Here is a 15,000-nt window from a genome sequence, read left to right on the forward strand (position 1 = left end):
CCCAAAAGTATACGCTATTGAATAAAAAAAAATTTAAAACAACAACAGGCAGGAAAATGATCTGAAAAGAACTGAATGAATCATAGCACTACTTACGTACTAGGTGTACGTGCGCAAACAGAGAATTCCGGGAGCTTATGTGCGTACAATTCCAGCGCATGTTTCGAAATTGATAGCGGCATTCTTGAACACCGAGTTTAACCCCTTCACCAACAACTACAATAGCATCGGGTCTTCTTTGGCAAATGGAGCGTTGTTTTGGCACCAAATCAGGAATTTTATTACAAATAATGTTTGCTCCGAACGCCACCACGGATGACAGGGCCCTGCAAAAATAAATGAATAAATAAATAAATGAATAAATAAAATAAATAATCCTTTCTACAAAGGCACAAGACCTGAAATTTTGAGGGAAGGGAGGAGTCGATTACATCGACCCCAGTGCTCAACTGGTATTTATTATAGCAACCCCGAAAGGATGGAGTCGACCGCGGCGGAATTTGAACTCAGAACGTAAGGACGGACGAAGTGCCGCTAAGCAGTTTGCCCGTCGTGCTAACGATTGTGTCAGCTCACCGCCTTAATAATAATAATAATAATAATAATAATAATAATGATGATGATGATGATGATTTCAAATTTTGGAACAAGGCCAGTAATTTCGGGGTAGGGGATGAGTCGAATACATCGACCCCCAGTGCTCAACTTGTACTTATTTTATCGATCAAGAAAGGATTAAAAGCAAAGTCGACCTCGACATCATTTGAACTCAGAACGTGAAGACGGACGAAATACCACTAAGCATTTTGCTCGGCGTGCTAATGTTCTGCTAGCTCACCGCCTTAACAATAATAATAATAAAAATAATAATAATAATAATCCAAGGCCTGGATTTTGTGGGGAGGGGGACAGTCGATCTCATTGACCCCAGTACTCGGCTGAATTTGAACTCAGAACGTACCGGCAAACGAAATACCGCTAAACGTTTCTCCCAGAGTGCAAACGATTTTGCCAGCTCACCGTCTTGATACTACTACTACTACTACTACTAACAATAATAATAATAATGATTTCAAATTTTGCCACAAGGGCAGCAATTTTGGGGTGGGGACTAGTCGATTACATCGACCCCAGTGTTCAACTGGTACTTATTTTATCAACACCGAAAGGATGAAAAGCAAAGTCAACCTTGGCGTAATTTGAACTCAGAACGTAGCGACGGGCGAAATATCACTAAGCATTTCGTTCAGCGGGCTAACGATTCTGCCCGCTCGCCGCCTTAATAATAATAATAATAATAATAATAATAATAATAATAATAATAATAATGATGATGATGATGATGAAATAAGTAGCTTGTGTTATGATGAAGTACAAATATGAGGCGGATTTACAAAAAACAAAATAAAATTATGAATACTTTAGTACGATTAAAATCTAAGAATGATAAAGTAGAAATTTACAAGAATTTATTCAATAAGGCTTGTGTGGGGGTGGGAGAAAGCGGGAAAGAGAGAGAAATAGAGGGAGAGAGAAGGAGAGAGAGAGGGAGAGAGAGAGGGAGAGAGAGGGAGAGAGAGAGGGAGAGAGAGGGAGAGAGAGAGAGGGAGAGCACTGTATCACAACTTATACGTGAAATTTCCAGCAAGTTTCGTCTTTGTTTTATATTTATTTACTTTGATGTCGAATAACCGAGTGTAAGATTTTCACTGTCTTATCTATAATACAGTAGCGGTATCAAACCAAAGCAATTCCGAGTTATTGTTCTGGCTCACAATATCAAATCTTGATGTTAGCTCATCCATGTTTGTGATTTCACTTGTGCAGAAGTCCTGTTTTCATTCATGTATATTCGTGACTAATTTGTTAACGTTGTGTATTTGCTCACATCAGTTTATTATCAGTGAATTAGAAAAATTTATGTCCCTCGCTTTTGCATGTTATTGCTTCTCTCTTATTTTCAGTAACATATTTTAAGTTTATTAGCTTTTCGAAGATTGGAGAGTTATACATACAACACTATGGGAGGTTATCCGAATCATTTTGCTCTGATCTTTATTGAACAGACGTAAGTGAATGCAGTTGTACGTGAAATGTTGTCAAGATTAATTATATATTCGGCTTTAGGAAGAATACATATTTTTTGTTTCGGTTTCTTGTCTGAACGTTTTTCCAGAAGTGAGAATGATGCGTTTGCATCGAAAATGTTATGAAATATGGTAATTTTGTAACGCAGGCGTGGCTGCGTGGTAAGAAACTTGCTTCCAACAACATGGCTCCGAGTTCAGTCCTACTGCGTGGAACCTTGGGTAAGTGTCTTCTACTAATATCCTAAGGCCGACCAAAGCCTTGTGAGTGTATTTGGTAGACGGAAATTGAAAAAGCCCGTCGTATTTGTATATATGTATATATCTATGTGTGTGTCTTATGTGTCCCCGCATAACCATTTGATATCCAGTGTTGGTGTGTTTACGTCCTCGTAACTTAGCGGTTCGGCAAAGAGACCGATAGAATAAGTACTAGGCTTAAAAAATAAGTCCTGTGGTCGATTTATTCGACCAAGAAACCCTACAAGGCGGTGCTCCAGCATGACTGCAAGAAAATGACTGAAACAAGTAAAAGAATAAAAGAATAAATATTTTGGAAATATTTTTGTTGTATTTGCAAGTTTTATAGTTTTAACTTGAGTTAAATCAGCTTTTTAAATGAAATTTTGGAGCAAACTATTAGGTTCTGCCTGGACTTTTCCCGAAAAATTTTGTTCGCGTATCTATGTATACTAATGAGATCGTGTTTATTATTTTTGTCTATTTTCCCCCTTTGTTTATTTGGATAATTCGCTTAATAATAGGCACAATTTTTTGGGTTCTTGTCATCATCCGTCCGTGTCTCACATTCACTATAAATAAAATACAGCTGTTTTATTAGACTGAAATTAAACTTGAACGTTTGCGAATAGAAAAATAAAATTACTTCATTGTCAAAAATAACACTTGTTTATTTCCCAATGTAATGTGATGATAATCTCTTTTTTTTAATTTTAAGAGGTGATGTAACACAGGTTTTTAATGTGACAAGCTGCTATGTTAGAAGCACTTTTGTCATTTTTAAACAAAGACAGTCATAAATAGACTTTCAATTTTTTGTTGCAAATCCGATATGTAAGGGATATACGACAATTCATTAAAAAGGGGCTTCCTGTGGCTGCAGAAAATGAACATTCGTCAGTATAATGATCCTGAAATTCGCTAGAATTTGAATATGTTAATACGTTTCGTTTGAATTGATTATTGATTTAATAAATTCAAAAGATGACGAGTGATAGCGTTGTGTCATAAAGACATGTAACCAAGCTACACTGTGGTCAGGTATCGCTTTTTACTTGAAAACACGCCTTCAGTATGGAAGACAAGTGCAGTTCCGCTGATTCAGACTTCTCGTTCCACAGACACGAGCAACAAACAAAGCGACGAACCCTCTGAACTACAGAGCAGAAATTTTTCACAAGCATTAATAAATTAATTTCAACGGGGTTTCAATCCAATGTTTTATAAATCACATCCAAGGGTAGAGAGAGTACAACATATCAGGAAATGCAGTATAAAGTTAAATTACTCTTTTTCTCTTTTTTCTCTTTTACTTGTTTCAGTCATTTGACTGCGGCCATGCTGGAGCACCGCCTTTAGTCGAACAAATCGACCCCAGGACTTATTCTTTGTAAGCCTGGTACTTATTCTATCGGTCTCTTTTTGCCGAACCGCTAAGTTACGGGGACGTAAACACACCAGCATCGGTTGTCAAGCGATGTTGGGGGACAAACACAGGCACACAAACATACACACACACATATATATACATATATATACGACGGGCTTCTTTCAGTTTCCGTCTACCAAATCCACTCACAAGGCTTTGGTCGGCCCGAGGCTATAGTAGAAGACACTTGCCCAAAGTGCCACGCAGTAGGACTGAACACGGAACCATGTGGTTTGTAAGCAAGCTACTTACCACACAGACACTCCCACGCCTATGTAAAGTTTTTTTTTTCTGAGAAATCAGCGCATGAGCAGATATTCACTAAGAGGGGCTTTCTCTGTCAGAACTATACTACTGAGTAACAGACTATTTTAGTTATTCACTTGCAGTCCCAATTCTATATCATAGCTGTTTCTTTCAATATGGAAGGACTACCGAAAATTTCGAGAAGGGAATATATTTAAGCTATCCATGGCTAACGACGCTCATACGAAACAAGTTCGTGGAAACAGGTATTATCTACCTGTAATAGCCTATGTTTTATTAACGGTACTCAGACAGTGAGCTGGTAGAATGGGTAGAGTGTCGAAAAAACACTTAGCGACTTTTGTTCCGGCTCTTTATGTTCTGAGTTCAAATTCCGCTGAGGTTGACTTTGACTTTCATTCTTTCGGGGTCGATAAAATAAGTACCAGTTGAGAACTGGGGTAGCTGTAATCGACTTATAACCCTCCTCGTATCTACCTAAAAATTGCTGGGATCTTTCTGATTTGGCGGACACCATTTTTTATTTAGTGTGTTTTCTACCGAAACACTTTAAAACTTCATATACTTGTATATCTTGTCTTATAGAACAGAGAAAAAAATTTATATTCGAAGTTATTTCATGTTAAAAATTGTCGTATTTCGGTAATTTCAACCAATCACTGACGTCTATTCAGTTGAATACAGTTTCTGCTGTTCTTTGTCAACAATTATTTGTGGCGATGTATATATCGTTAGTCCCTGGTAATCCTTTTTGAGTGGTTTGAAACGAGATTATCTAAAATCCTAACCCTAACCCTAACTCTAAAACCCTATCCCTAACTCAAAAACCCTAACCCTCACCCTAAAACCCTAACACTGACCCTAAAACCCTAACCCTAACCCTAACTCTAAAACCCGAACCCTAACCTTAAAACCCTAAAGCTAAAACCAGTTCAAACGTACGAAGGATGTCATAAATAACAGTACCTCCGATAGTTGTTGTTGACAAACAACGGCAGTAATTTTATTTAAGGGAAAAGATCCCATTACACCGCCAGAACGTGTTGTTGACAAACCACGGCAGTAATTGTTTTCACCTCAATAGACGTCAGTGAATGGTTGAAATTACCGAAATATCACAACTTTTAACATGAAATAACTTGGAATATAGAAACTTTTCTTAACAAGGCTAAGAGAAAAAGATGTTTTATATGACACATTCTAGCAACATCCCAAGTTTGAAAGCGTTTCGTTAGAAAACAAATGGTGTCTGCCAAATCAGAAAGATCCAATTGCTGGCCTTGCGCCAAAATTTGATACCATCTTATAGCGGAAATGCACCTGAACTGGACCTTTGAATTGTACAGCGCAAGCAGAAAGTGAGAGAGAAGAATCAACCCTAGTACTGTAGTATATTTATTGACACCGGAAAGGCGTAACTACGAAATTTGAATTTCAAGAATCAAGATGCGAAATGTACATGGAAAGACCTTATAGTCACTGCTCTGACAATTCTACCCCTTCGATGCAAGTAAGCGACCGGCGAAGAATAAAATAGCATCAAGGAAACATTTAAAGAATTGTAACAATTCAAAAAGACATTAACTGACTCTCTTTTACTCTTTTACTTGTTTCAGTCATTTGACTGCGGCCATGCTGGAGCACCGCCTTTAGTCGAGAAAATCGACCCCAGGACTTATTCTTTGTAAGCCTAGTACTTATTCTATCGGTCTCTTTTTTGCCGAACCGCTAAGTTACGGGGACGTAAATACACCAGCATCGGTTGTCAAGCGATGGTGGGGGGACTAATACAGACACACAAACACACATACATATATATATATATACATATATATATATATATATATATAGTTCAAAAACACAATAACAAAAAAACAAAAAAACAACAAAGTGAGGACGTGATATGGATAGTATTATTGGACGCTCAGGAAAGGAAAGAGAGAGTATGACGTTTCGGGCGTAGCCCTTCGTCGGAAAGATGGAAAGTTCGGAGAATGGAAGAACGGAGAAAGAGGAAAATGGTACCGATGCCCACGAGGTTACATGATGAAAAGACCGGAAGAGGAGGTGGTGGGGGAAAAGTTCTTTCTAAGATAGGAGAGTGAAAAAGGGAGATGAATATCGGTGCGCGTGCGAAAGTCTGCGAGTGTGTGTGTGATAACAGAACGTGTGTGTGCGTATGTATGTGTGTGTGTGTGTGTGCATGGTTTGGTGGTTTATCTGTTAGTGTGTTTGTGTGTGTGTGTGTGTGTGTGTGTATGACGTAGTGGAAGAAATTAGTAGCAGGACTGGTTAGTGGACGCTGTAGACAGTGTAGGTAGAAGGTCAACAGGTGGTTGTTTGGGTGTGTGTGTGTTCGTGTTTGTGTGGGGTTGTCGGTGTTAGGTACGTGTACGTGTGTGTGTGTATTTTGTATGTGCGCGTGTGTGTATGTGTATGTTTTCTGTGCGTGCGTGTGTGTTTGTGTGTATGTGTATGTTGTGTGTATGTGCGTTGCTGTGTACGTGTGTGTGCGTGCGTTTGCTATTGTATATGCGTGTGTTGTTTATGCCCATGTGTGTATGATTGTATGCGTGTCTGTGTGAGTGTGTAGTGTTGGTGAGAAGTGTGTGTGTGTGTGTATGTGGATGTGTGCGTGTGTGTGTATATGTGTGGATGTGCGTGTGTGTGTGGGATTGTGAGTGTTAGGTACGGGTGTGTGTGTGTTTATGTATGTCTGTATGTGTTTCCGTGTGCGCGTGTGTGTATATTTTTTGTGCGTGCGTGTATGTGTATATTGTGTATGTTGTCGTGCGTGCGTATGTGTTATGTATATGAGTGAGTATTGTGTATGTGAGAGGTGTGTGTGCATGTGTGTATATGTGTATGTGTGCCTGTGTGTATATGTGTATGTGTGTCGTGTATGTGTGTGTGTGTGTGTGTGGTTTTATGTATGTGAGGGGTGTGTATGTGTGTGTTTATGTGTGTGCGTGCGTATGTGTGCCAGGTATGTGTGTTATTTTGTGTGTGCACTCCTGTGTGTATGTGTGTGCATGTGTATGCGGCTGTGTATGTAGGCGTGCGCGTATATATGGGTGTGTGTGTGTATATATGTGCGTTCGGCTATGTGTGTGTGAGGGCGCGTATGTATGTTTGTCATGTATGTGGGCGGTATATATGTAAGGTGTGTGGGTATGTGTGCGTGTAGGTAGTGGTGAGATAAAAAGTAGAAAAAAGTAAGTCTAATAACAAGAGAATGATGGATATAATGTAAGGGGGACGAGGGGGGGGGTTAAAAAAAAAAAAAATATATATACGACGGGCTTCTTTCAGTTTCCGTCTACCAAATTCACTCACAAGGCTTTGGTCGGCCCGAGGCTATAGTAGAAGACACTTGCCCAAGGTGCCACGCAGTGGGACTGAACCCGGAACCATGTGGTTGGTAAGCAAGCTACTTACGACACAGCTACTCCTGTGCCTATTATTATTACTATAGTTACCGTTTATGATGCATTTTAATAAATACAGATTTTGGAGAAATTTCTTTTCATTCACACGTCTTCTCCTTTGCTATCATTATGACATCGAAAATTGCGTTGCACCCCTCCCCCCCACACACACACACACACGCACATAAATCTTAACAACAAGAGAACCTTTACGTGGTTGTCCAAGCTGCTGGAAATAGTAGTCAAATAACCCTCAAATTATATCGTACCACCTAAAGAAAGTAAGCATTCATAAGCCCTAAAACTGTATCTGAAGTGATATGACACGATTGGAATGTTTGCTCAACTAGGGCCGAAGTTGGGTTCAACGACAATAGCAGTAAGAACAACATATACCTAAGGGGGTATTTCTTGTTTATAATTATGTTCATAATTGTATTTTTATTTCAATTAATGTATTGCAAAGGATTTTAAATTACAAAGCGAATTAATGTAATTAATCCTCTACCGCCACAACGTCAATTCTAGGTAAATACTTCTTATGCAGTAGATAAGGTTACTATAGAATATAATCCAATTCTAGTGACAGATACTTTTATGAGCGCATTATATGTTATTTGAAACTGATTGGAAGTGTTTTGATCTCGTCTTTTGATTTTAAAATAAATGTCTTTAGGTAATTCATCTATACACAACTCGGTGGAAACGTGTTTATCAGTGTCAAACTAACGCGTGTGCGCGCACAAAGACGCACGCACGCACGTAAGCACACACACACACGCGCACGCACACACGCACGCACAGATAAATGCATGTGCGGGGAAGGACAGTTAGAGTTGTGTGCCTCTGTGTCTACATATATCGTACACCTATGCAAGCAGTATTTTGTATAATAGTTAATTTGTGTACTTTGCTGTATCGTTTCTCGCTCAAACTACATAATCCTTTCTCGTTTTTCTGTTATTTGTATACTTATCAATGTCTATCAACTTTGAAACGGCTAAATAATTCAGTAACTTTTATCTTCTCTTTATTCGGCGGCTAAATGAATCACATATATAAAACGCTACCAACTATCTAAAGTTATTAAGATTGTCAGGACATTATATTTATCACTATTTGTCATAGTGACAGGGGACTGAGTTCTGAGGAGAGACAAAGAATATGAAGTTTTGTGTGATATGTGAGCAAAGAAATTGAGCGACCGCGTTAGGAAGTTTCTAGAAGTATATTTCATTATATTGGGAAAATCAGAAGAAAAAACATTAATCTTGGTACGAGATTTTCTTCAATTGGCAAATATAGTTATGCCAGCCAATGTCGAATCGAAATATATATACTCTTTACTCTCTTTTACTCTTTTGCTTGTTTCAGTCATTTGACTGCGGTCATGCTGGAGCACCACCTTTAGTCGAGTAAATCGACCCCGGGACTATTTCTTTGTAAGCCTGGTACTTATTCTATCGGTCTCTTTTACCAAACCGCTAAGAGACGGGGACATAAACACACCAGCATCAGTTGTCAAGCAATGCTAGGGAGACAAACACAAACACACAAACATACACATATATATATACATATACATATATACGACGGGCTTCTTTCAGTTTCTGTCTATCAAATCCACTCACAAGGCTTTGGTCGGCCCGAGGCTATAGTAGAAGACACTTGCCCAAGATGCCACGCAGTGGGACTGAACCCGGAACCATGTGGTTGGTAAGCAAGCTACTCACCACACAGTCATTCCTGCGCCTATTTTTATTAACACACACACACACACACACACACATATATGTATATATATATATTGGGTTGTCCGGAAAGTTCGTGCCGATTTTTAAAGGAAAGAAAAAGGTCAATAAATACTTGCCATTACATTTTTAATCAACCAAATATGAACCATTTTGTTGCACAATGCGTCTCTATCAACTTGAAAATACCCTCTTCCCAGAATTGAGGTGGTTTCATGGCAAATAAGTCGAAAGGTAAGCTACTATAAATCGGCACGAACTTTCCGGACAGCCCAATATATAAACACTAAACATATAATATTAAAGTTTTGGCAGAAGGCTAGCAATTTCAGGGCAGGGTGTAAGTGGATTACATTGATCCCAGTACTCAACTGGTACTTATTTTATCGACCCCGAACGGACGAAAGGCAAATTCGACCTCGCCGGAATTTGAACTCAGAACGTAAAGACGGACGAAATGCCGCAAAGTTTTTGCACTGCGCGCTAACATTTCTGGCAGCTCGCCACCTCGACCAAACCAAACATATAATATAGAATCATCAAATGGTCCTTTTGGTTTCACACATCAGATCTGATTTGTTTGAAAATTTCTACACAGATGTAGTTTTTCATACAAATTACGGAAATCATAACCACTTTTGAGAGAAATTATCAATAAATGAATTTACAAACTTTTCCGGATTGAATCTTTTGAAATTTCATCTCATCAAATGCGGTCATTTTCGATACGTCGGTGATTGAAACTGCTATGTATTTCCATAGCAACATATTGAACCTGCGCAAGCGAACGTATTGAAACAAAACAAATTTCAACCAGCGTGAAGAAGTAAGAAATTGAAATCCACCTTGATCAGTGGAGTGGAGAATTTGAGAGGTCTGGTGGTGGTGGTGGTGATGGTGGTGGGGTGGATACGTCGAAACGGAGACCGATATAGTGAGTTATTTCCAACTGAAATATATAGTAACACGGAAAAGACTTATCGGCGAAAACATCAAATGAAAATTTTCTTTGTTGGTGATATACTCCAATGGTGCTACAAGAAAATAGGCTGCAATGAATTTGTGTCAGCGCGGAGAAGCTCGAAAGAACCCACTTCCACTAAAAGCCATAGCTCTGTTATTTATTGTTGGGTGAAATAATGGTTGTTTCTTTGGAGAAGCGGTACAAATGAACCACAGCATATAGGTAACTATACGTAGAGGATATGTAGTCCCAGAACGATCGTCGCGACTGACAAATTATGAACTTCAGTCTGAAATATTATGAATGATGAGTTCTTCCGGGGCAATGGATTTTCGGCAGTATGTGAATCAAAACTTGGCCGTTGTTTCAATATGAAGTATCATGTCACAACTGCAATATAGTTGAAGAATACAACCGGGAGTCGGTTCAACCGAAATCCACTACATTTAGTGACCTGTAACAGAGTACCATAGCGTTGAATTTGTCTACTTAGAGGACGTGACACACACACACACACACACACACACACACACACACACACACACACACACACACACACACACGCACAGGTGGAAAGCATATGGAACTGCGTTAAAAGGTCAAATAAATGTCGCTGTGGAACTCATCTTTCTATAATTGACTCAGATCTTCATGAGTTTATGTAATGAGACAGACATGAAAATGTTGACCTGTTTCAGATAATGTTACGGTACATTGCCAAGTTTTCATAAGTTCATTTGTTGTTTTGTCTCATTTCTTTCAATAAACATTTTCATCTTTGAAAACGAGTGTGTAACTTTTTTTTTTATTAATTTCCCACAAAATAACGAATAATCAAAAATAAAAGTGAGAAAACTATGAGGTAAACGTGCGTCCTTAATCAAAAGCAAATGTCTGGAAAAACACAGCAATTCCGTCTTCCGGTGTGACGAAAGCAGCATCATCTGATTGACTGATTGACTGAAATTCAATGTTTAATCTTTAGAGGATCGTGACTTCTGCTTTTTTTTTTTTCAATTTCCTCACAAAAAAATGGTTATAATTTTCGCAATTAGCATGTAAAACTACATCTGCCAAGAAACTTTCCAAAAACATTGGTTCTGGTTTGTAAAACCGAAGACATCCTCACTAAATCCTGTTTAGGTGCATTTTACACTCTGCTTTTCTAATTTATCTTCGTATGAACAGTCATTCATAGGACACTCCCTCACTATTTCTGTTCTTGGGAAATTTACAAAACCCTAAAACCCCGGTGAATGACCTCGCAGATACCCGAGGCATTCTTAAATAAACCGTTATCATGGCAATATTTAGCATTAGTTAAAAACAACAACATTAGGACAGTTGTTCCTACTTTCGCTTCTAATGCGTGTCTAGAAAAAAATCTGAGTTTTTTTCCTTTCAGTTTTCAAAGATATTTAATATCATTACACCACCTCCGTTAATTTAATATTGAATATTTCTGAGATATGGCCTTTTTAGGATCTCTAGGATCCCTGAAAGAAAGAATGAATTTAGCTTCCAGTCACTTACCTAATTTGAATTCACAGATCACCCCCTTGTGATTATTGTAAACTACTATGACCATGTATCAAGTACTGCTATTACCACTAGTTACTCTGATGAGCTTTCTTGAACATCACTGTTGACTCTATGTTTTGCAATCGATTAACTATGCAAGAGACAAAATGGAAGAAAATGATTGACAACCAGTAAGTCAATAAATCTAGTCCAGTAATGGATATCATAAATAAGATTTTATGCAATTCGGTAGAGGGCTATATTTTTTATCGAAATTATTGAAATCCCAAACAAAGCATATTCCAACAATCGAGCTTCATCACGTTGTAATTGTGATCATACGAGCATAAAACCAGAGGTTTTAGGCATGAAAACATAGGATGATATGATGAATAATCATATCAATAAAAGTGAAGGAAGGCAAGTAAACTGAATCTGCTACAATTAAGAATCAACCCGACTAACATAAGTTTAGTCCCAATGGTATTTTCAGAACCAAACAATCGGAGACTGAATTATAAGGATATGAAAACAAAATTTAAGAAAACGACGGGAACAGCAAGGGACAGATAAAAGGATGGGAATAGCGAGGGACGGATAAGTAGACGGAAACTGTGAGGGACGGATAAATAGACGGGAACAGCGAGTGACGGATAAGTAGACGGGAACAGCAAGGGGTGGATAAGTGGACGAGAACAGCAAGGGCTGAATAAGTGGACGGGAACAGTGAGGGACGGATAAGTAGACGGGAACAGCGAGGAACGGATAAGTAGACGGGAACTGTGATGGACAGATAAGTAGACGGGAACAGCAAGGGACGATAAGGGGACGGAAACAGTTTCATTGAAGCACGCCCGTATATCATTTAGTCTTGCAAAGAATTTGTTTTTGTAAAAAAAAAAAAGCTAATAAAAGTCTTGTTCACAACGATAAGTGGACGGGAGCTGCAAGGGCCTTGCCAAACATATTCTAGATACACGATTTGCGTTAGTTGTTCATGATTTCTTCGAAATTTCAGCCTTGTGAGAAATCACGCATACCTCACAATTTCTCTTGCACATCCTAGATTGAAAGCTCATCTTCGACGTGGTAGCCCGGCTGGTTGTAAACACCATCCAAATCTCATTCAAATCGCATACTATCGTTTAGAAAGTAACAGGAGACATTGGGTAATGTAGTCCTAGATACACCTTGTCTGAATAATTTGGTATGGTCAAGACTGGAATGTCTTTACTCCTTTAATCTCTACTCCACTCAATTAATTTTCGTCTTTCTTACTCTCGTTCACTGTCTCTCTTTTTACACACACTCATAATATGTGTATATATATATATGTGTATGTGCGTACGTATGTGTGTGCATGTATTTATATGTATGTGTATGTGTATACGCATATGTATATACATATATGTTTAAATATATACATACACACACATACAAGTATATACGTATATGTATACGTATATACTTGTTTGTAACTTCTTTCTATCCATGTGTGTGTATGTGAATGTGTGTGTGTGTGTGTGTGTGTGTGTGTGTGTGTGTGTGTGTGTGTGTGTGTCCCAGCTGTTTCGGCATTTTCTTCTCCTTAACGCTCTGCTATATGTGAAGTTTATCAGTGTAAAAAACGATGCAGAATGACATGTAAACACGCCCAACAACATCACATGCTTAAAGTCAGGCAATGCTCTTCATCACATTAAACAGACATTAAATCTGGTGTCTTTCATCAAACATGTTTAAATGGTCGCGAAAACAAAGTGCATGTGTTTCTAAGTATGTATGTATAATAGCATCATATATATATATATATATATATATATATATATATATATATATATATATATATATATATATATATATATATATATATATATATATATGTATGTATGTATGTATGTATGTATGTATGTATGTATGTACAGAATAAGGGAAGACAAATGACAAATATAATAAGCTGAGGACACTCGCAGCAGGGAGTAGGGTACATCAAATTTTATTAATGGGCGTCCGTGTATGTTTTCGGTATTCACCCTTTGGCAGCTATCACATACACACATACAAACACACACACACACACACACACACACACACACATATATATGTAGCAGTGTATATATATATATATATATATATATATATATATATATATATATATATATATATATATATATATATATATGCTACCAATATATATATATATATATATATCTATATATATATATATATACATATATATATGTATATATATATATGTATGTGTGTGTTTGTGTGTGTGTGAATACGCATACATACACACACGCACATATATATGTATATATACTTGTGAGAGTGTGTGTGTGTGTTTGTGTGTGCGCGCGCGTGTGTATTTATCTATATATAAATAACAGATTGATGTACAAACGAATGAAAAGAGAACTCAACTCATGTCATGAGAATGAAACAATTGTGTTAACAGTTGGGCTCAGCTGTGCATTACTAAGTGTTTCAAAGAGGCAAACAGCTCCACTGGTCTTTCAATATTACCGTCACCGAACGATGAGACGTATTTCTTGGGTCTACAGAAACTTGAGAACTATTTGTATGCTTCTCTTTCCCCTTTCTCTCTTTCTCTTTATACACTCAAACACACACGCACGCACGCACGCACACAAATACATACTTACATACATAGTGGTTTCAAATTTTGGTACAAGGCCAGTAAGTTCGGGGCAAGGGGATAAATTGATTACATCGACCCTAGTGATCAACTGGCACTTATTTTATTTTATCGATTTCGAAAGGATAAAAGACAAAGTTGATCCCAGCCGGCATTTGAAGCTGGAAAGTAAAGTCGGACGAAATACATTTTACCCGACGAGCTAACGATTCTGCCAGTTCGATGCCTAATTTATAATTCATAGCTGTTTAAAGCTATTATAACTGCGTTCCACCCATGCCACTACTGGTGATATCATCAAATTTAGAATTTATCCACAGATGATATGAACAGTAGTGACATCTAACTTCAAATCTCAGTGTTTGAATGTTTCATTTATAAATTTTTATGCACCATGTGCTCTGTTTTTGGCGCAAAACAAAATCAGTTGCACACTCAGAGACTAACATGAACAGTCACGGATTTAAGCTGGTAGTCGACACTGACGAGGCTCAGAGTTAAATACCCAAAAGCCGAAACCTGGTTTGTGGATATCCCTAATTGCATAATGTTTTTATTTGTGCTGTTAAATGTTTTAATTCTTTCTGTTTCCCTCGCATACTGTTTTTCTCTGTTATATTGGTGCGCTACGGTGGATTAATTTAAGACTTAGCT

General features: G+C 37.9%; 1 protein-coding gene across 2 annotated transcripts in view; it reads right to left on the reverse strand.

Annotated features, from left to right (window-relative positions):
• The window catches only part of LOC106878439 (protein Wnt-7b), a 222,697-nt gene that overhangs the window by 14,396 nt on the left and 193,301 nt on the right, over positions 1-15,000 (reverse strand). For both annotated transcript variants that reach the window (XM_089349094.1, XM_089349093.1), the window contains exon 2: positions 97-326. In XM_089349094.1, the coding sequence (XP_089205220.1) occupies positions 97-326 (230 nt within the window). The remainder of the gene's footprint in view (positions 1-96; positions 327-15,000) is intronic.

Source organism: Octopus bimaculoides, chromosome 3, assembly GCF_046866305.1.
Source record: "Octopus bimaculoides isolate indiv1 chromosome 3, ASM4686630v1, whole genome shotgun sequence".
NCBI lineage: Eukaryota > Metazoa > Mollusca > Cephalopoda > Octopoda > Octopodidae > Octopus > Octopus bimaculoides.